The sequence below is a fragment of the Formica exsecta genome, unplaced genomic scaffold, assembly GCF_003651465.1.
Source record: "Formica exsecta isolate Colony F162 unplaced genomic scaffold, ASM365146v1 scaffold117, whole genome shotgun sequence".
Lineage (NCBI taxonomy): Eukaryota > Metazoa > Arthropoda > Insecta > Hymenoptera > Formicidae > Formica > Formica exsecta.
This window is the reverse complement of record NW_021848510.1, coordinates 984,795-1,007,268: the sequence shown is the minus strand read 5'-3', so window position 1 is coordinate 1,007,268 and position 22,474 is coordinate 984,795. Positions and strand designations below refer to the sequence as shown.

General features: G+C 34.6%; 2 protein-coding genes across 2 annotated transcripts in view; one reads left to right on the top strand and one right to left on the bottom strand.

The window, feature by feature from the left end:
* The first annotated feature begins 7,603 nt into the window (after positions 1 to 7,603).
* LOC115240485 (proclotting enzyme-like) lies at positions 7,604 to 12,845 on the top strand. Its single transcript, XM_029815664.1, has 8 exons — positions 7,604 to 7,795; positions 8,468 to 8,607; positions 8,695 to 8,825; positions 8,887 to 8,981; positions 9,335 to 9,644; positions 10,211 to 10,455; positions 11,014 to 11,174; positions 11,405 to 12,845. Exons 1-8 carry the CDS (start codon positions 7,696 to 7,698, stop codon positions 11,564 to 11,566), a joined length of 1,344 nt encoding a protein of 447 aa, XP_029671524.1. The 5' UTR covers positions 7,604 to 7,695; the 3' UTR covers positions 11,567 to 12,845.
* The window catches only part of LOC115240468 (atrial natriuretic peptide receptor 1-like), a 103,444-nt gene continuing 92,772 nt past the window's right edge, over positions 11,803 to 22,474 (bottom strand). Inside the window, exons 20-23 of the mRNA XM_029815632.1 lie at positions 21,840 to 22,014; positions 20,430 to 20,528; positions 16,347 to 16,438; positions 11,803 to 14,356 (exon numbers count right to left, since the gene is read on the bottom strand). Of these exons, the coding sequence (XP_029671492.1) occupies positions 13,712 to 14,356; positions 16,347 to 16,438; positions 20,430 to 20,528; positions 21,840 to 22,014 (1,011 nt within the window). The 3' untranslated portion in view covers positions 11,803 to 13,711. The remainder of the gene's footprint in view (positions 14,357 to 16,346; positions 16,439 to 20,429; positions 20,529 to 21,839; positions 22,015 to 22,474) is intronic.

Here is a 22,474-nt window from a genome sequence, read left to right as displayed (position 1 = left end):
TATTTATATGATTTAAATAAGAGAATTAGAGAAAAAGATTTTTATGTATCAATCAATTAAATTATCTGTAATATGGTAACAAATTGCATAGATGTTGTGTAAATTAATTTTATTTTATTATAAATTGTATATTATTATATATATGTATTATTATATTATTAAATAAATTATATATTAATATATAAATTTTAATCAAATTTATATATTTATTATAATTTATCATAATTTTTTAATCAAAATTTTGATTGATAACTTGGTTTTGTCTCAGTTAAAATAAAGTTATATTCAAATAAACATCTAACGAACGATCGTAAAATCACACAATCGTCATTGAGCGTGAAATGTTTACGCTCATCTGCCGATGACAATAATTATTCGGCAAAAGAACTGCTTCACTCGAAAATGCTAATAGTTACCGGTAGGGTCACCCATGCCGGACAGGTCGAAGGGGGAAGAGTCAGACTAAGAGAGATATCGTAATTATTATATATATATTTATTATATTAATATTTTGAAATAAAATTGAAGCAACAGAGACAGCAATCGAGAGAATAAAGGGAAAAATGGGCTCCAAATATTTTCGTACTTCCCTCGGGATTTGGAAATATTTTGAAATGTAATACGACATATGAAAAATTGAATTCTGAGAAACAGAAGTCTATTCTACTATAATTTTCCTATAGTCTTGTAATCTTTTATTTTTTATAGAGTTTTAATCATTAGCAGCATTAATTAATTTTTTTATGTTTATATAATCGTTCGATAATAAGTATACTGTCAGGTTTTCACAAAATATTATACGAGATATCTCTTGCAATATTGGTTGGAGCGTAAAAATTGAGAGTAAAAGTCGAAAGGTAGGTCCAACTGGCCCGAAGAATGGATATAGGCTACGCAAAATAGGCGGCCAATACTGGCCAAATACATAAGGCGCGATTAGGACACGTGAGTAGGAAACGCGGTTAGGATGCGCGGTTAGGGATATGTTTTCCAAATCTCCGCTGGTTCAGCCAGCAAATAGGATTGTTAGGGCTATAGGGACCATTAGAAAATTAAAAAAAAAACTAGAGAAATAAGATTAAAATATATAATAATAATATCCAATTTGAAACTTATTTTCAAAAAAATAAAAAGAAATAAATCTCAATAATAATATAAAACATTCTAATATGTTGTAATATATATTTTGTGTTAAAAATGATACAAAGAATATCCAATCTAAATTTTATTTTCAGAAAAATTTAAGAAAATAAATCACAATAAAAAATATTATAAAACATTTCAATATGTTGCAATATATATTTTATGTTAAAAATTTACAAGTTACAAAAATATTTATATATATATTGTGCAACTTATGGAAATATGTATAAGTCCAAATGTATGTTAATGCTTTCAGTATCAAATTATTTGCATTATAAAATATTTCTATAAATTCAATATATATATTTGATAGTGATAGCATCAATTATCTATTTGTAAATTACTATAATTGTATTTTAATTCTAATTTAATATTGAAATTATAATTGTATTATATAAAATTATATTTATTATAATTGTATGTAAATTATATGAAATATGTATATTTTTGTAAATTACACGAAAAATTATCCAAAAATACGTATAATGACAATATATAGAAATTAATTCAATTAACATATATGTATATATTTGTTTGTAAAGTATGTATTGTAAAAATGTTCTCACACACATAAATTTAACCGTGTGTGTTGTCATACCAAAGAGTCGTTGATAAAATCAGGAAACTTTATGTATATTTTATATATATTTCAAACTTTACAAATATATATAATTCTTTGGTATTAAAAATATCGAATAAGAGTGTGAAAATTCGATGTTAAACTAACGGTTGAATATTAGTTTTTCATTCACGAAATTTAACGATTGTCCTCGATATTGCAGAATCGCGAGTAAATTAATACGAATTTTATGATTTATTTTTAATTGATTGATGTATTTACGAATTCCGTATCGCAATCAAATATTCGTAAAATAAATTAGTAAATTACTGCAAAAACATCATTTTTTCTAGGTTTTTTCCGTTGTTCCCGTTCTTTCTGTTCTTGAACGCGATTGCTGTCCCTCACGTCAGGTGAACGTTAATAAAGTTGTCTGGTTCGTACCGGCAAGTAGTCGAAACGATCTTTATCGTAGAGAATTATTTCTTGTTGGTTTTTGTAAGATCCATCCGCGACGTCTAGTTCGGTGTTTTGTTGAAAATGCGGGTTTTTCGTTGCAGGATTGGAATTAATCTTAGGTTTTCCTGGCGATTCCTGAAAGTAATGGTTTCGATAGTAACACATCGACGAACGCCACACGCCTCTTTAAAATCGAATTAAGAAATTAATTTAAACAGTATATATTTGTTTAGAAGAAAAATACGTTTTCTTTTCTTCGTTAAAACTACGAGATATCTCTTGCAATATTGGTTGGAGCGTAAAAATTGAGAGTAAAAGTCAAGAGTTTCTTTTATATTTCGTGGCATGCTACACAGGACTCTAATTAAAAAGTCGGAAATGTGAAAAAAATCTACTTATCCTATTACTTGAATGTGTCTTTATACGACATGCGGAAAATTATGACTTCCGAAACGCGGAGATCTATTCTATTATATGTATTTATTATATTTTTCTATAGTTTTAACAGTGTTCTTTCGAATCCAGGAGTTTTAATCATGAACAGTGTTAATTAATTTTTTTTCACACACACATTTATAAAATTACTTACATATTAACTCTAGTTATGCGTTTTTTTTTAAATCAATTAAATCAAAATTATACACTCATAGTTAATATTTGAACTATCAAATACGTGGCTTAGCTATAATAGACTTTTATTGATATGAAGTAATATCGAGATAATGTCGAAATAACCAATCAGCATTGCGGAAAAGAGGCAACAATACTTGCGAGTATCGATTTAAGTCTTTTTTAAGAATGGACACATATTAGACATAGTTATTTAAATTTTATCTATCCAAGTAACGAAAGGATCCTGCTTACAATATAAAAACGAAATAATAATCAAAATTAAGAATAAAAATTATTTATTATGAAATTCGTTGCTTATTCAGCGGACATTGTATCTCGCGTTGCCCAATCGGCCGCCTGCTTCTCACATGCGTGCATCTCACGTAGATGAACATATTATGCGTGCGTGCGCGCGACTCGACGAAGCCAATGGCCTAGACAGGTATGTGGGTGATGTTCGTTTTCTCGAGTATCCCATATAGAAACGAAGACGGAAGATAACTGAATTTCATCTCTCGGCTACTCGACATGGAAAAAAAGAAAGTGCCTCGGTTCTTCATTTTTCTCCTCTCGTATCGTACATTTATTCACGGCTCATTCATCGCTCTCCTTTTATCGTATTCTTTGGATCCCGCTTTCCTTCTCTGGCTCTCGAGATCCTGCTGCAACGCGGGGTTTGCGTTATTGAGCGTTTAATGAAACGTCAAACGGAATCGAATATTTCTCGAGTTACCGGCCGTCCATTTCGTCGCTTCGACAAGTATATGCGCCGGGATATTCGCATGAATTGATCTTTGTTCGGATAGGTCGTGCGTAATTTCTCCTCCGACCTCTACTTCCACTCTTTCTTGAAATAACTTCTGATCCGTGACCTTACTCTCTGTGGCAATTAGGCCGTATTAACGTAATGGGTTTATTGAATGATCGGCCGAAAACTGTGTCGAATCGATAAAGCGGCACAACGCACCATACACACAAAGCACTTTTACAATTAGTAATTTGACACGGCGAATGTTAAAACGAGTGGGAAATATCGCTCGATAATCACAAACAAATTTTAATTAAACGTCCACTATTTCAATCATAAGAGATACTTTATTGGAGTTTGCAAATTTTTAAAATTATTTTTTTCTCTCTCCTCTCTCTTTCTCTTTCATCCCAATTTTTTTAAGCAATTTCAAATTGCAATCAGTTTGTCCGTTCCTGTTGATTTTTTCGATAAAAAAATTATGCTTACGAACAAACATATTTTAAAAATTAAGTGTCAATTAATATAATGTTTGATTTCTTTTGAGAAACTATTTCTAGGCACTTGGAATATTAACATTAGTTTTTGGTTTCTTTTAAGAAACTATTTGCAGATATTGGACATCCCGCAACTTTAGGACATCAGTCCTGGATTAGTGCTTTTAGATATGTGTACTATTCTATATATATAATAAAATACATGCGCAAATCAACATATTATTTCAAAAAATTTTTATACTTTTTTGAATATTATATTATATATTTGAATGATATATATAATATGTGTGTGTGTGAAATTACATATATAAATATAACATAAAATGTGCGGATATTTAAAAACTTCGAGACAAATCGAATGGGTACCTCGATATCAGAAAAAGATCGATAAATTATTTAAACGCTACAAAAAAAAAGCTTAAAATTAATTACTTGAGATTATGTCGATTTATTTTATCTTGCAAAATATTTGAATTGAAATATTTTAAATTTTGTATCGTATTCTTTGGATCCCGCTTTCCTTCTCTGGCTCTCGAGATCCTGCTGCAACGCGGGGTTTGCGTTATTGAGCGTTTAATGAAACGTCAAACGGAATCGAATATTTCTCGAGTTACCGGCCGTCCATTTCGTCGCTTCGACAAGTATATGCGCCGGGATATTCGCATGAATTGATCTTTGTTCGGATAGGTCGTGCGTAATTTCTCCTCCGACCTCTACTTCCACTCTTTCTTGAAATAACTTCTGATCCGTGACCTTACTCTCTGTGGCAATTAGGCCGTATTAACGTAATGGGTTTATTGAATGATCGGCCGAAAACTGTGTCGAATCGATAAAGCGGCACAACGCACCATACACACAAAGCACTTTTACAATTAGTAATTTGACACGGCGAATGTTAAAACGAGTGGGAAATATCGCTCGATAATCACAAACAAATTTTAATTAAACGTCCACTATTTCAATCATAAGAGATACTTTATTGGAATTTGCAAATTTTTAAAATTATTTTTTTCTCTCTCCTCTCTCTTTCTCTTTCATCCCAATAAATTTCTTTAACAAAAAATAATTTTTCTATAATATGTTAGAGTCTATCATTATTAGTATTAATATTATTATTGTTTTTACGAAAAAGAAAGACTTAATAGTAGATTAAACATGGATATAGCTATTGTGTATAGATTCATATTTTTTTAGTAGTTTCTAATTGCTATCAGTTTGTCCATATTTTTTGACTTTTTTGATAAAAAATTATGGTTACGAACGAATATATTTTAATAATTAATTATTAAATAATATAATTGTTGGTTTTTGTTGAGAAACTATTTCTAGGCACTTGGGATATTAACATTAGTTTTTGGTTTCTTTTAAGAAACTATTTGCAGATATTGGACATCCCGCCACTCTAGAACATCAACCCTGGATTAATGCTTTTAGATACATGTATTATTATAAATATATAATAAAATACATGCGCAAATGCAATTTTCAATCTCGTGAAATGAAGATAAATGGTAACTGTCGTTGGTTCATTACCAAAATCATTGCTATCGGGAGCAGTCCGGAAGATCTGGGATTCGTTTCGTCCTGAAGCGGCTCTAATGTTCAACGGATCACTTAACTTTTCTTTGCGGATCGATCTTGCAGAAACTGATGTAGAAACAAGACGTTGGTCGTTCTCCACCTTTAGGATCGTTCTTCTTTTTGTCGAATATTAACCAGCGTATCATCCGGCGGAGGGAGGGCTTTGTTAAAATCGTTGGGTCTGTTATTCTCTATAAAACGTGGCAATAACGCGATTTTTTATAACGATATTTAAAGGCTTATAAGACCCAGTTTATTATGTTAAAACAGTCATCCGCGAGATAGAATATATATCTTATTGTTGATCGTAACGATCGTATAAAATCGCGTATCAGAAAATAAATCGCGCGATGGATGCTATATAACAAATCTCGAATGTCTGTCGAAATATCTTTGCATAAAATGATAATGATTATATCGCGCGCGCGTACGTGTGAATTTCGATTATTATAGAAATTACGCGTATCGCAATCAAATATTACAAATATCGTCGGTTTATTTATTTGTCGCGTTTACTCGCGAATTTTAAATCGCGATTTGTGTTATAATTTAATCGTTGATGTACATCGAAGGTTTGTCTATTTTTTTTCGTCTTGGATTTTTTTCTTTAAAAGTCTGCGCAAAATGCATCAATAATGCACAAATACTTTTTTCTACAATTAAAGACGATTAATAATTTTATTAATGACTCTTTTGGTCGCGATTCTTTACATTATATAAAATTTATTAAGCTTTATACTTGTATGTCGATTATTAATAATAAATGTCGCGTAATTAATCGTCGCTAAAAAGTCTTGTCTAGTCTAAAAATTTCTAATAAATTTTTTATTATACGCATATTTTGGATATTTTCGTGTAATGCCACATAATAAATTATTTTTTATTAAATTTTAGATTATATTTTGTATTATATTTTGTATATTAAATTTATTGTGTCATTTTGTTTATATTAGAATAAAAATAAAAACAAAATAAACCCTGACCCTGTGAAATGAAAAAGGAAAGGAAAACTGTCCTTACACATTTTTCCTCCTCGATGGTATCTCCACCTTAACGAAGGCATTTGCCGGGTGAGGAGGTTTGAGTACTCTAATGAACCTAAGAGCTATGCCGGCGGTAACGTATAGCATTTTCGAGTGAAGCAGGTTTGATCGTTCTACGACCGATTAATGACGTCATATACTCCATCTTGAATTATTAGAGATACTTGAATTATTAGATTAATTAATGACATACTTTGAATAAGCGTTTGATATTTAATCAGAGCAAAAAATCTTGTGCTTTGAAGCAAAAATAGCGTCAGAAACGGGGCATGAACTTTATATTATTTATATTATTAATGCATTATATATTTATATTAATCAGATTGAATTGATCTTTGTTCGGATAGGTCGTGCGTAATTTCTCCTCCGACCTCTACTTCCACTCTTTCTTGAAATAACTTCTGATCCGTGACCTTACTCTCTGTGGCAATTAGGCCGTATTAACGTAATGGGTTTATTGAATGATCGGCCGAAAACTGTGTCGAATCGATAAAGCGGCACAACGCACCATACACACAAAGCACTTTTACAATTAGTAATTTGACACGGCGAATGTTAAAACGAGTGGGAAATATCGCTCGATAATCACAAACAAATTTTAATTAAACGTCCACTATTTCAATCATAAGAGATACTTTATTGGAATTTGCAAATTTTTAAAATTATTTTTTTCTCTCTCCTCTCTCTTTCTCTTTCATCCCAATAAATTTCTTTAACAAAAAATAATTTTTCTATAATATGTTAGAGAAAGTGCAAATTAAATAATTAATTTATTACGTCTTATATAATAGCAGTGAAGATATAATAATACTGATATTATCATTTCTCTTCGTTCTTGCAATCCGTAAGAATAATTCTTCAAACGCCTAATGAAAGACATTCAGTTTGAAGAAGCGTTTGCTGGGTTCCATATATTACAGGCGTGTATGTATATAAGTGACGGCTTTCCGTATTCGAAGTCATTGTCCGTTCTCTGGTCGAGGCTGTCTAAAAAGCCGTCGTCGCGTTCTCGCTATTGTCATTCAAGAAGATCTAAAATCGACGCTAATTTAAATGCGGACGTTTACTGATGTTTATCAATTTGTGCTACTCTCTTTATTGTGCATCCTTCAATATTACCGATGCCTTTCCTCCGATTTCGAAAACGCTGCAGGTAAGCATTATTGTATGTTAAATGCAATATTTTAGTTTTCCTCTTTATTGTAAATTAAAAAATGTGAATAAATTTTATCTTCAAGCTTAAACTTTAAATTAAGCAATATTTCTTGTATAATATAAATATGTAAATAGTAACGTATTAGTAAAAATTTTTTTTTTACGTTGATGTAACATAAGATTTAGATTTTTATTAAAATAAAAAGAGAAATATATATAAAGTTTATAAGATCAACTTGCGCAAACGCGGTAAATATATATTTGTGATATTTTTTTACAAACTATAAAACACATTAATATGTGTGCATTTATATCGAGATATCTATACAATTAGTGATTAATATGCGCACTGTTCGTGACCGCAACATTTTTCAGAGATGCATTAAATGCCAATACATTACTGCAAATAAGCATAATAGATAATCATTGTTATTGTGAGTCGCGGTTGAATGACAATTCGAGATCCGTTTTACGTTTCGAAAATCTTAGAAGGCGTATTCTTTCAACGGAAATAGCCGAATCGTGTTATTACTGATAATATATCTTCCGGACGCTCTATCCTCGATGGTCCTCATTAAATTTCGTTATGTATCAAACATGTATTCACACGTATATACGCAGCAACGCAAACGTGTTCGTCGATGCATATGATGCATCCCGTATTTCTCAGATCCGACGATAGTGGGGAACCGGGAATGGCAGGCACATACTCTGCATCAGAACCTGTTCCGATTTCCGGAAAGCATTTCCCATCCGTACTTTCGCGGCAAACGATTTATCAATCTGGGTCCCGGAACTTTAAGTAAACAGGTGCGTTATTGCAATATTATTTATAAACTCGGAAAGAAAGGGAGAAAATGGGTATTTAATAAATAATAGTAATTAATTTTTTCCTAGAAAACCTATCAAGCTTGCATCACACCGAGCAATCAGAGCGGTCACTGCAAACATTTCAGCGGATGCGTCCTTGAAGAGTTCCGCTTGAACTATGCCCGATTTATGGATCATATGTGCATAATTGAACAGACGTAAGCTAACATTGTACTTCATGCACCGATCGTTCTCGTATTAATGTTTTCCTCGACGCAGGTACATCGGTGTGTGTTGTCCGGATAGAGTCGTGACAGCCCGATCAGATAAAACCTTCGACGATGATTTAGCCAGCGTGTTACCAGCGATAGCAAGTGCGTATAATTCCACAATTACATAAATCAATTATTGAAATTAATATCACAATTTATTCATTGTAATTTCGTCGGAAATAAAGATTCTCTTCTCACGTAGATATATGACAGTAATAGCAAAAAATAATTTTCTTTAAATTGAATAACACGATCACGCGGTATATTTTTACGCAAGATTTACTCGCGAGAAGTGCCTTTATCGATTATCTAATGTGTTTCAATGGAAGCGCAACACACGTGCCCCCTCTCGATAAACATTGCCTATCACACATACCTGTCAACGCTCACGACATCCGCGTGTTTGCGTACGTGAGTGTAATATATATATTCGAAATTTTTCACTTTTCTCGTAGATCTCGACGACGACAAGGAAGAGTGGGACGAAAACGAGGACGAGAATGGGCCATCTGCCGACGACAAGGACGCAATTTCGCGGAAAAACGCGACTTTGGACGATATTAAAGAACCGACGAGAAAAGCGCGAAGACCGAGAGGATGCGGCACGACTACGAAAACTAAGATTAGAATCGCGGGTGGCCAACCAGCTGATCCTAAAGAATGGCCGTGGATGGCGGCTCTTCTTCGACAAGGCGCGATTCAATTTTGTGGAGGTGTACTGATTACTGATAGGCATGTTCTTACCGCGGCGCATTGTGTTTACAGGTAAACTATATTGTGTAATCCCTTGCAACACAAAACTGAATGGGTCTATAGAAATGTCGCGAATTAAAGTTTAATATTACTTCAATTTAAAAGTGTGAAATGTGTGTTTAAAACCTTTTTTCAATATTTAATATACATCAGTATTTGAGCGCACACATTTTGTATTATTTTGTTATCATAAAATATTAAATCTTTTGCTATTTCAATATTTTTCTCTGTATATATATAACTCATAAATTATGGTTCCAAATTAAAAAAATTATAGTAAAAATGGAAATAAAAAATGAAACTTTTGTTACGAAACATTTACGTTCTCGCATCCCAAAGTTTAAACGCGATTATGATTCGGACGATATTTCACAGGCATAAGATATTCATATTCTTGCGGCTCCGACGTCTGGCGGTGATCGCGCTTAGACTTTATAATATTCTCAGCATGCCGGCACAGTTATACCTTTTGTTCCAAGACTGTGTAACGTGTAATATACGCGCGGCATCCGTTTCTCGTAACCATGAAATGAACAGTTACGCGAATTACAGTTATCTCGCGTGTGCCGTTGTTTTAGGTACAAACCGCGTGACATCACGGTGAGACTCGGTGAGTACGATTTCACCAAATCCGAGGAGACACGTGCATTGGATTTTATAGTTTCGGAGATACGGATACACAGGGATTTCAAGTTAAACACTTACGAGAACGACATCGCCATTATTAAGATCAATCGACCCACTGCGTTTAATAGCTACATCTGGCCCATTTGCCTCCCGCCCGTTCAACAATCCTTCGAGAATAAGAACGCCATCGTCACAGGTCGGAAATATATATTATGTCTTAAATAAAAAAAAGCTATGTGCGCTGAATTATTGATTTTTCTATTTAAATTGTATACTTTTGTAAATTTGCAGAAAACAGATTCTTTTTTATTTTATTTTATGCTACAGCAGAGATGTTATTTCTTAGATATTGCATTAAATGAAATTTATTTACTGCATTATTCATCCCATCGCTCTGTGCATATTTCTTGTATAATTGTAGCTGCGAACTTACCACAAAACAACTCCTTTTGTCTTATCTCTGCTATTATAAAGTCGGAAAATGTAGTATAATCGAGGAAGAGATAATTTCTCGTACAAAGATAAGTCGAAAATATAGAACAAAAATTTCCAATTATTTTCTAAAGCCAATTTTATTAAAAATAAAATCTTGAAAAAAAATTTTCTCTGCATTTTCGATTTATTTCTGCACGAGGAGAAATCACTTCCTTTTTCTATGTTTGTCACGACTCATCTTGAATAAATAACGCGATACGTAAGAGAACGTAAAATGAATAGATTATTCTTGTAACTTTTATTAAAAACAATCTACTAGGGTGGGGCACGCAATATTACGGAGGACCTGCTAGTACAGTGTTGATGGAGGTCGCAGTGCCGGTATGGCCTCAAGAAAGATGCGTTCGCAGCTTCACGCAACGGATCCCGAATACTACCTTGTGCGCCGGCGCTTATGAGGGTGGTCGCGACGCCTGTCAAGTGAGACGATGATTTATTCACTATAAGCAAAGCGGCGAACGTGGAAAAGCGCGGCGATGAAATGTTAAAACGTGCATTAATCTGTGAAAGTCTTTATCCTTAATGGATGCCCCCATCTCCGAGGGGAAAGGAGATCCGTTAATATTTTAAGATAGCTTATACATAACGTTTTAAAAAATAGATCTATACATAATACATTACCCCAGAGCCCAATAAGTCTCTTCTTTCAGGGTGACTCGGGTGGTCCGTTGCTACATCAACTCGGCAACGGCAGGTGGGTCAACATCGGAATAGTATCCTGGGGAATCCGTTGCGGTGAACCTGGATTCCCGGGGATATACACCCGCGTGAGCTCTTACCTCGATTGGATATTCGCGAACGCGGTATTTTGAACGTCATACGATATTCCCGATCTCCCCCCGTTCCCCGCTGCTCTCTCGTGTGTACCAAAGATTTTTCTACCTTTTTATATCTAAAGATTTTTTTATCGCGCTTTTATGTATGACGTGTCCAATAAAAACTGTCTATTAAAATGATTGTTTTCATTCAATTACAATGCAGCGTAACGCAAAAACGTGTATGACGTTAATAAATTACACGGAGGGAACAAGCCGAGCTAATCGGACAGTTTTTTTTGAAAACAATTAAACTTTATTTTCGGAATATTCATTGGTACATCGTTAAAAGAGAGATTGACACAGATAGAATTTCACTCTTCACGATGCATCGTACTCGCAAATGCGAGTGTAAATGCTCTCCCTTTCTCTCACCTCGTATCGCCATATACCGTGTTTACAACAGGGCAACCGCGAAAAATCATCAACTACCTGCATCGTTCGTCCATACATTAAACACATGTATGCAACTGCGACCGCATGTGCATATATCTGCTCTCTTATATGTGTACGTATGTTTGTATTTGTATTTGTTTCGCGCAGATATATGCACTCGCATTCCCGCTATTATTTTTCAGACACATCATAGATTCGTTTCGCGAGAGGCCCAGCCTCTGTTCGCTACGAGCGGCTCTAAACATTGATGTTAGCTACTGGTAACTTTTTGTTTTCTTGCAGTCATATACATCTATATATATATATATAATCTAATCTCATAACATATACATGTATTTGTATGTGTATACATATATATCTCTTTTTCTCTCTTATATATTTATATATAACACTTTGCGTGTGTGTGTGTTTGTATGTGTGTATGTAATAGGTTCGAAATTCTCTGTATCGTGTTACGCTCTGTAAGCACGCGCGTATTACGAACGATAATATTTGTTATAATGAGCATGCAACGACAAACACACTGTGGCTGATCTACATGCCTCGTGATATTTGTTTGTGATCCGCGATCGTAGACAAATGTCGAAAAAGAGCAAAATCATTTCGATAGAAAAAAAATAGAAAAAATATATTACAAGAAGCTTACACACAAATACTTCCATAATAAGTATACATATAGATAAGGTCGAGAAAATTCACCGTTCCTTTATACGATCAATCTCAAGTCAACTTCACCAACATCGATAAATTACAACTTCGGGTCCAATTATTTCTCTGTCTTGTTCTAAATAATTATAATAATAATATCGACAAAAATATTTAGATTAATCACGATTAATCAAAATTGATAAAAGTTCTTGAAATCTTAAAAAAAAAAAAAGAGAATTTAAAGTCGCGTATGTTCGTGATTTTGTTTAATTCGGCAGGGATCGATCGCAGCTAATACGAGAAATTTGCTGCTAAATTAAGCCCATATTGCATTTTACGTGCCGTTGCATATGAATCGCATTTCGTCAAATGTTTGTTTCAGTTTGAATAAATAAAACGCATACGTGACCGGTAATAATACTGTGTTCATATGCAAAAGACCATAAGTACCTTCAGCGAAAGCATATGATCGATCGTGTATCCCTCTATAATTCATTGCTCCTTCTTCAAGTTTTTCTCTGCTCAAATCCGAGTTTTTGCTGTTCCATCCTTACGTGCGATCATCGTCGCGACAGTCATATTTGTTCTAAATTGCGCTAATTGTTATCTTTGTAAAATTTGGTTCCGTAATACCTTGTAGGAAGAGATCACTTTCTGCGAATCTGGAGTTGGTCCTTGACTCTGTAGAGCCTCGTCAGCTATTATTAACATTTATTATTAATAACGTGAATAATATATCAAAAGTAAATGTTCTACCAATTGATTAACTAGAATTTTGATTTAACAAATACTTTTCAGGAAGCCAGAAAATTAATTAACGCAAGAGAAACGCATGATAAATCTAATTAAACGATAGATAACTGTTGCCTCGAAGAGATTTAATTCTTGAAACGCAGAAGCTGAGTCTTGACAACCTTAAAAGTCCTTCGTTTTCATCCTCTAACAAGTCCGTTGCTTTCGTCTAATTTTTTCTCACGAGTATCGATCAAACAAAATTCTCATTAACGTGTCCAAGTATCGATCTCAAGCTCGCGGTATCTTTCCAAGATTCGATAACTGATAAAGCGAATGTCACCGACAAAAGACAATTTAAGAGAGCTAGACCCTGGGAATCGCACCCGCGGGTAGAAGGAGAGGCGCGTTGGGACCACTCTCGGTGTGATTTGGCATACTCTCGGCCGTTGGGTAGACCTGGTGCACGGAGTTATTCGCGTTCGACGAAACACTCGATCGGTTGCGAGACGGTGAGGAGTTGCCGACGACAGTCCGCGACGCGATCGTCGATTTCGGCGCGCCGTTTCCAGTCATAGCGAGACCGCAAGCGGGATTCATGGCCATTGTGGTTTTCTGCTGAAGCTGATTCGGAGGAACGGACGATGGATTAACCTGGGCCGGGCCTTGACCCCGCGGTTGGCCCGTTAAACCCGAGTGCTGCGATTCTTGCGGCCTCTGCTGACCCGGATGCCCCTGCTGTCGCGACTCCTGACTCCTCGACTGAATCGATTGTTGTTGCTGAGCCGGGTACTGCTGGTCCGATTGACCTTGAAATTTGTGTTGGCCAATGGGTGGAAGCGCGCGTTGCTCCACTTGCTTCGGCTGCGTCATCTGAATTTGCGCGGTGACGGCAGGAGGTTGATCCTGCAGAGTCGATATCTGGCTAAATGTCGTGGGATTCGCCTGTTGCACGTTGTTATTCGTCGGTTTCTCGCCCATTAGCCAGTAAGTAATCATGGGGCCTTTACCCTGCGGATTTTGGCAAAAACGAGGGATTATTTCGAGAGTTGAAGCGATCAAATCTTTTGCGATCGAAAAATCAAATAGAATATTTTGCATAATTTATCTATATAACGTTTGTATTATTCCGATATTTTTTCTCTTATACATTATAAAGATAAATCAAGTAAAAAAACTCGTTCATGTAATTCTACAAATCTATTGACGCAAAATATAAAACAATTAGATTCGACAAAATCACGTTGTACTAGAGTCATAAAAGTTGAAGGTTAAAAACTATAGCGCGTAAAATATATATGCGTAGTTCCAAAGATTTAATTAAGATCATCCTGTGATAGAGTTCAATGTAACAGAAATATTGTGTCGCTTCGTTACACGACGGCGATCAGCGAATGCGTTTAACTCAGTTACGCTCGTGAATATTCAAACGAGCGGCAACGTATATTACCCGATGGTACGTGGCACTTGAATTTTAATCTCGGCAGGCAAACTCAATGTACGTACACGCGAATTGCCGAGCTAAGTTTCTGCCGGCGTTCTCTTACTAATTAATTATCATACTTGCACTGCAGCCATACTCTCTCTCTCTCTCTCTCTCTCTTTCTCTTTCTCTCTCTCTCACCGTGAGCGCTGAACTTTGACCCGAATTGCACGGTGAACGATTCAATCGTGTCTCCGTCTGTCATCATCAGTGTCCGCACTCAAGCAGATATATTTAATCGATCGTCTAATGACAAGCGACACGACGAGGTTTCACGGTCGCACGACCGAGTAATCACAAACCGATCGCATAATTCTCGGCTCGCGTAATAGCGGCAGTTAACGCCGTCTACGTAAAGATTAACGAGATCCCGCGATTCAACGTAGTAGTCGTATTTCTAAAGTCCATTACGTGTTTATCGTATTATATCCATTTTGTCGCGACGATGGCATGGACGGCGAAGCAATTTCAGTGATGCCGAAATAACTGCCGTCGGTTTACGCGCGTCTATACGAATTATTCTCTTCCGGGAAAACGGAGACAGAATGTACCTGCGGACAACAGGCGGTGTTTCCGATACGACATGTGTACATTGAGCGAGGATATAACGCGCTCGGTTACGATACAACATCTGTGAATACGTTCCATATATCTGAAACGAGCAACCGCGTCGGACATAGTTTGCAATTGCGCGATTTACAATTCCTGACTCTGGGGGTTGCGATTGCCAAAGTTGAGAAAGTCAAGTCCCTCGTCGAAAGAGCATTTGCTTACATTACACATTCGAAATTGAAATAAAACTTTGAAACTATCAACATAACAATAATCAGAAAAATAAAAGATATTAAATTAGAAAAAAAGATTTCGTCCTTCGACGCTGCTTCGTTAAGAATTTGTAACGTTTAACGATGCATAAATATATTTAACGAACATAAAATATATAACAGAAAATAGAAAAAAATATAATTTATAATAAATATAATTATAAAACATGAAATTAATTAGAGAAATATCATAAACAGTTATAGTATAACGAAGCACTTGGAGTCATTGCAAAACTTGTAAGATACAAGTATCCGTCATTAAATTAATGGAATATAAAAAACATCGCGCGTATACCTATTCCATTGAGAGACTCGATTATAACTTGGCTGTAAAAGTAAAAAATTCGCGCAAAATATTTTATATCCTGATCCGCGAGATAAGACATCGTAACCGTGGCGCTCGCGTAATAATAACCCGGATCCATCTTTCTGCCGCGAAACGCCAATCGCGAAAGCCACCCTCTACCCTCACTGTCATTCTGACGTTTGCGGCACGAGAGACCACTCAGCAATCCCGCTCGACGCGTTTTATCTCGACTGCGACTTGCGCGGCCTCCTCTTCTCGTTCGTCCCCAAGGAAGTAAACGAGAGGTTGGGCTTGCGAGATAAGAAGCCGAGCAAGTAGATAGATATCGATGTACGTTGATCTCTCGAGAAAATTGAGAAATATCCACAATATGGAACGAGAACGTACCTTTAATATGACTTCTCCTCTGCAGACGAGTTCGAATGTGCCAAAAGTGTCCAAAATTTCCTTTGTCTTCGGGCTGACGTGAATCTTCAAAGCTGTCGCAGAGAAAGGAAAAGATTTTTTTTTACGCACGTCCCTTATAATCCTTATAATCCTCTTACAACGCTAATTGGGACGTTCCTCTTTGATATTAGAAGAGTGGTTATTGAGGAAAATAAAACCAATCAAAGAACGTTAGATAACAATTGCTTTGCAAGATACTGACAATGAATAATACCTTTTAAAAGCTTTTACTTTAAATAATATATCTTATTTGTGATTAAAAAATATTATATTTTTAGGGGTACTTTAATCTCTCTAAAAACACTGACTTAATATTATTAAAACTTAATAATATTTAGATCCATCCAATTTCGATGAAAGGCCGCACTATGCCCTTTCCCACCGTGGATATCAATACTTCAAATACTGAAACGTGATATTTGACGACCGGCGGGCATGAGAATAAAAAAAAAAATAATAAATTTCGTCAGCTTGAAATTCGCTTTCAAGGCAGCTTTTCAAAATAACTGCACGTAACGCGAATAAGCTTTGAACCGTCCGCTTCCGGTGATAGTGCACTTTGTAGGCGACTGGATGTATCCACGTAGTTTCAACACAGCGTACAATAGCGCGAGTTCCATGTACATTTGATGCTCACGCAATTGTTCCGTGGTTACATCATTTTCTATGTTATTGGATTACAACTACAGAATGTTTCAGAAAGGTTTATTTTTATTTTAATGCCTATCTTTATTTTTAAAATCTATTCTATTTGTAATCGATATATCGAATGTTTAATGTGATTATCGAGTTATAAAAGATCCAAGAGAAAGGTCCTTTTTGAGAACAAAGGTTCTAAAAAACGATTATTATAATAATGCTTAACTTTTGACTTGCTCTTAATTTTTATCTGTAAATTAAACCGTCAGAGGAAGCACGCATTTACAAATATTCCGCCGAAAGCCACTCCGCGAGGAATAACGTTCATCAAAATTTCAAATAGCAAAAAGCATACTGCAATATTGCAAAAAATTCTATGCGTAAATTTCGAGTAATTTACGCCAAAAAATAGAAGCTCGTTTTTCCCTTCGACGAGAGCGCAGAAAGAACAAAAAATTATTTATTACTCGAAAAAAATTCCAACTTTTAATAATTATTCAAACAAGAGAAGCGCGAAATGTCTATTTGTGTTCCGAATGATAAAGCTGAGCTGTCATATTACGGCTCCTTCATTAATTTCGCGATCCGACGTGACCTTTATAAGACTAGCACGACTAGATTTATTTTGACGCGTCGACGAACAGCCAATGAGTAAAGACAAGAAGAAAAAAATTTTAATTCTTTGACGCGTAAACTTCATATATCTGAACTACCAATTAACTTTTTGTTGTCATCAGCAATTTCGCTCGCGAGCTTTTTTATACGATTAAAGTTGATCAAAAATTACGGTATGAGAATCAAATAGCTCGATATTGGCAATCTCCTTTCCAGCAAAGAAAGCAAGGAACATATTCAAGTCATTCATCAAAATTAAAAAAAAAAAACTTGCTAGATGAGTTTCATCGAATTTATAAAGAGATTTGTCTTTTTTTAATTTCAATGAAGTTTTATATGAGTTTTATGTAGCAAACGCGCTAACGAGTAATTTAATTTGAAAGTTAAAAGAAAAATAAATTGTTGAATTAAAAAGAGAAACTTTATTTTTTCAGAAGTTTAAATTGAATAATTTATCCGATTCTTCATGTAATTTTTTAATATTTTAACAACAATAATATACGAGAGAAATCAGGACAATCTTCTTCGGATCTTAAGTTTGCTAATCATAAGATGTTATTGGTATAGTAGGTATAAAGAATGTAAGAAACAAATCGAACTGATCGCAAACAACCTAACTAGATAAATAAATCGGCGTTTTCTCTCGAGCTGGTCGCCCAGCGAGAACTTTTAATTTAAAGCGATAATAAAGTTATGTGCGCGCTGATCGAAACTTCCGTCGTCAGTGACTCGATGCGCAAGTTCGATTACGGTACAGCCGACGGCCAAAGCGCGGACGATCACAAATATGCTAATCCGATATACGTAATTTTCGTATGATCTCCCCTATTTCTAGAGCAACCTGATTGCGTTTTCTACGGAAACACAAATTATAGAATGGCTGCACGATGAACAATAGCGCGCTCTAAATCCTTCATTTTAAATCAGTTACATATAACTTGATTACAGCGGATTACTATTATGCGATGTAATACGTCAATTATTTTGCATAATAAATATTCCGTGTTGCATAAATGAAACGATAATTGATTAAGTGCATTAATGAATGATAATTGATTAAGTACCTGTATTCAACAGCGATATATTACGCTTGAACAATAGACATGTTGCTATATAATTAATCAATAAACAATTTAACATATCAATAATACTTATTAGACGAAGACTTGTTGATATGTGAAATGCTGTTTAAAATCTCTGAAAAATCGGAGAATAATATTTTATTTAGTTGGAAAAAATTATATAAAGAAACGTTATTTATGCTTTCATAAATGTTTTCGTAAGTGGATGATTTTAAAGCTATGCTGTATTTAACATACAGGGGTTTTACAAAAATAATTTTTTAGAGATGTGACATTTACAGAGTTTTATATCTCAAATCTTTCTATATTATTATGTGTATAGAATATACACACATTTTACCTATATACTTGCTTTCAAATTTTAATTTTAATTGGACTTATGCATAAGTAAAATTTCCAGAATAGTTAAATACATATGGTACTAAGTCACTGCATTAAAATTAAAAAAAAAAAAAAGATTTATTTAAACTCAAATTAAGATTAACATTAAAGTAAATCAACAGAAAGTAAAGCATTATTTATAATAGCTTTTCCAAACTTTAATTTTTGTGAAAATCTCTTTATTTCCTTTCTAAAGAAAATAAAATGTATAATAAAATAAAGATATATTATTTAAATGCTGTTTATTCTCAGAAAGCCCTTTTTCAATCTTTTATAATTCCGAAGTTAATCAATCTCTTTCAATTATGTAAAAAAAATCGATCGATTTATGATAAAATCCACGTTTCCGCGACAACTGTAGTTGTAATCGAATAAACTGTTCGTTTCTGTAAACACAATAATACACGATGCCTGAAAAATTGTCACGTTCACTTCGTGCTTGAACGCGTATCCGACGATCAGCATTTAAAAAAATAAAAAAAATAAAAAAAAAATTGAAAACAAAAAAAGAAAAAATCGTGAAACCCGTTGTTATGCAATCTATCGGCCGGAAACTCTCTGTAACATGCGTGATATAATTCTCGCAACGCACACAAAACGTGCTATATGAAGAAACTCGATAAACAGCCGCATGGCGCCTTGCGGTGCGTCCTTGCCTCGATGCCGGCACCTAGAGGTCCTTGCGAGGGAGAATCGCCGCCCACGCGGCATTAAGCGATACACCATATATACTCGTGTATGTCTCGTGAGCGTGTCGATAAACAGGATTCAGCGTGCAATCAATTTCATTGTCGCGTGGTGTTCCCCGTCAAGCGGCGATCGAAATCATTGTTGTCAATCCGATTGAAAAATTACTCCGAATTACTAAATAGTCATCGTTAAGCAGATGTTCAAAATGGATCGATCTCTCTTAATAAAGAGCCATTAACAGTTTGAGATATTAATGATGTCTAACATTAATCAAAAAATTCAGAATTATAATTGTCGAATATACTAAAACATCGATATGTGTATCTTTAACGATTATACAGGAATCACTGCCGGAAAGATTAGCATGTGGTTATGGCTAATCAATACTTATGGTTGCGCTTACGGCTGAAAATGAGGTAACCACGAGGTCGGATCTCTATGGAAACACTTGAACCAGGGTCGATTTTCTCTTAAGCGACGACCTTGCTCTTTTGCGTCGCCGCACCTTTACTTTTCCCCTTTAATTACCGTATACATCTATAACTTTGTACCTTCACATTTTCCCTATTACAATCCCCGGTGTCCCTTTCGAGAGAATGACTGAGCTGTTAATTACCTTCTCCGTTACTCTCCATTCTGGAGGCTGTGTTGACAGTGTCACCGAACAGGCAGTATCTAGGCATCTTAAGACCCACCACACCGGCCACGCATGGTCCTGTAAGCAAACGCGTGTACGACCCACCACCATACGTCTTACGTCAATTTTACTTCCGACGTTACATCAGGACGACGGACACGCGGATTTAGAAAAAGAAATATGAAAATATCTGAAAATTCTTTTCTTTTTAGTCTCTCAACCGTTTAAAACAGGATCTAATCTTACAGATTCCTTGGAAAAAAGATTTTGTAAAACAAGTATATTTTAAGTGTCATTTAACCATAAATTTTGATTTCTTGTATCGTTAGCATATTTTGGAAAAATATTTTTTTACACCGTGTTTTGATCCCTAACAATAATGAAAAGATTAATTCGTCATATTTATTGATCATTAAAAAAATTTAACGAGCTATTAATTTCTCGAATGATTGTGCACTAGGGAATATGAAAGCAACGTTGCATTCTAAGTTCATTTAAAAAGTAATTAACTTCGCCGATTATAGCTAACCGTCTGACAATGAGCTAAATCATACAGAATCGCTTTTTCTCGCGAAAACAGGGTAATCTAAGTTTCACACGATCTAGAAAGATGTTTCGAAAACGAGGTGACATTCGCACGAAATGCGATCTCATCGAGAAAAATTTTAGAGAAAAGTTTAGAGAGTGTCTGAGAAATAGAGATTTTCGTCACGTAATGTTCCAAGGGTGAATTCTCAAGAGTCATGCCGTGAATTCAAAAATTAATAAAAATAGAATTTGCAAAACGCAATGATGTTTATCGGGAAACATAATCCTTCATTCTTTCGTAGCGGCGGATATAGCTGTCAACTTTTTAACAAATCTATTTTCATATTGTTTCAATCACATCAAACATTGTTTTCAATGAAAATAAATTCGAAAAAATATTTCTGTTGAAATTTATTTCAAAATATCGCACCGCGTTTTTTATTTAATTCATGTTACTTGCATGATATCAATCTGTAGCTCGCGCTCCAATCTTCGATACATGCAAAAATCAATTTGTAATAATAAAAAGTGAAAACGCTCGCTTTATAACGCCGTTCTTTAAAATATATCAAAAATATTCCCGATATATAACACGGAGAACTAGAGAATCCATGAAGCAATAATAAAATAGAAAAGAAATTTGGTCCTCGAAGACAGTTCGAACGAAATGATAATACAAGATGTTGCAAAACTTTTGATCTGTCGCCAGAATTAAAGTTAAGAATTCTGGAACACACTTTAAGTCGTACACAAATCATATGAAGATCCAATATTGGCACGGAGCCTAGGATCATGTTAAGACTAATCTTCTTCCGCTTTGCGTGAGCGGAGAGACACGTATGTGATAAAGTGTTGACTCACCAGAATGCATGCCAATGCGAAGCTTCAATTGCTCGTTTGGCCTGTGGCGAATACTGAACGTCATTACCGTATCCCTGAGAGCTAAACTCATCCTCGCAATCTCTCTGGCGTGATTCATGCCGTTTCTCACTGGTAATCCCGATACTACCATATAAGCATCCCCTATCGTTTCTACCTGAAAAGGGATCGAGAGAAACTTCGTCTTGATAAAAAATGTAATATTAGAGGAGAGAGCATATATATGAGAAAATATTTTTTTTAAAGTTTAATTTTAAATTAAATATATATAAATACATTTATTACATTTAATAGCATATCTTTTATATGAGAATGCCTTCATAAACATTTTCACGCGTTAAACTTATTTATCTCCGTCTATTATATTTTCTATTCGGATTAATTAGATTAGATTAATTACGGGAAAAAGATCTTATTGTTAGAGAAAAGAAGAAAAGACCAAAAAATAAACGTTTTTATGTACAAGAACACTAGAATGTTAAAAAGTTTATAATGTCAAAATGAAGTAGACGGATTAAAGTGAATTAAATGTAAAAGTGTCGCAGAATATTATCTTGAAAAATCTTTACATTGTCAATATTATTATAAAATAATTATATATGTATAATTATAAAGTT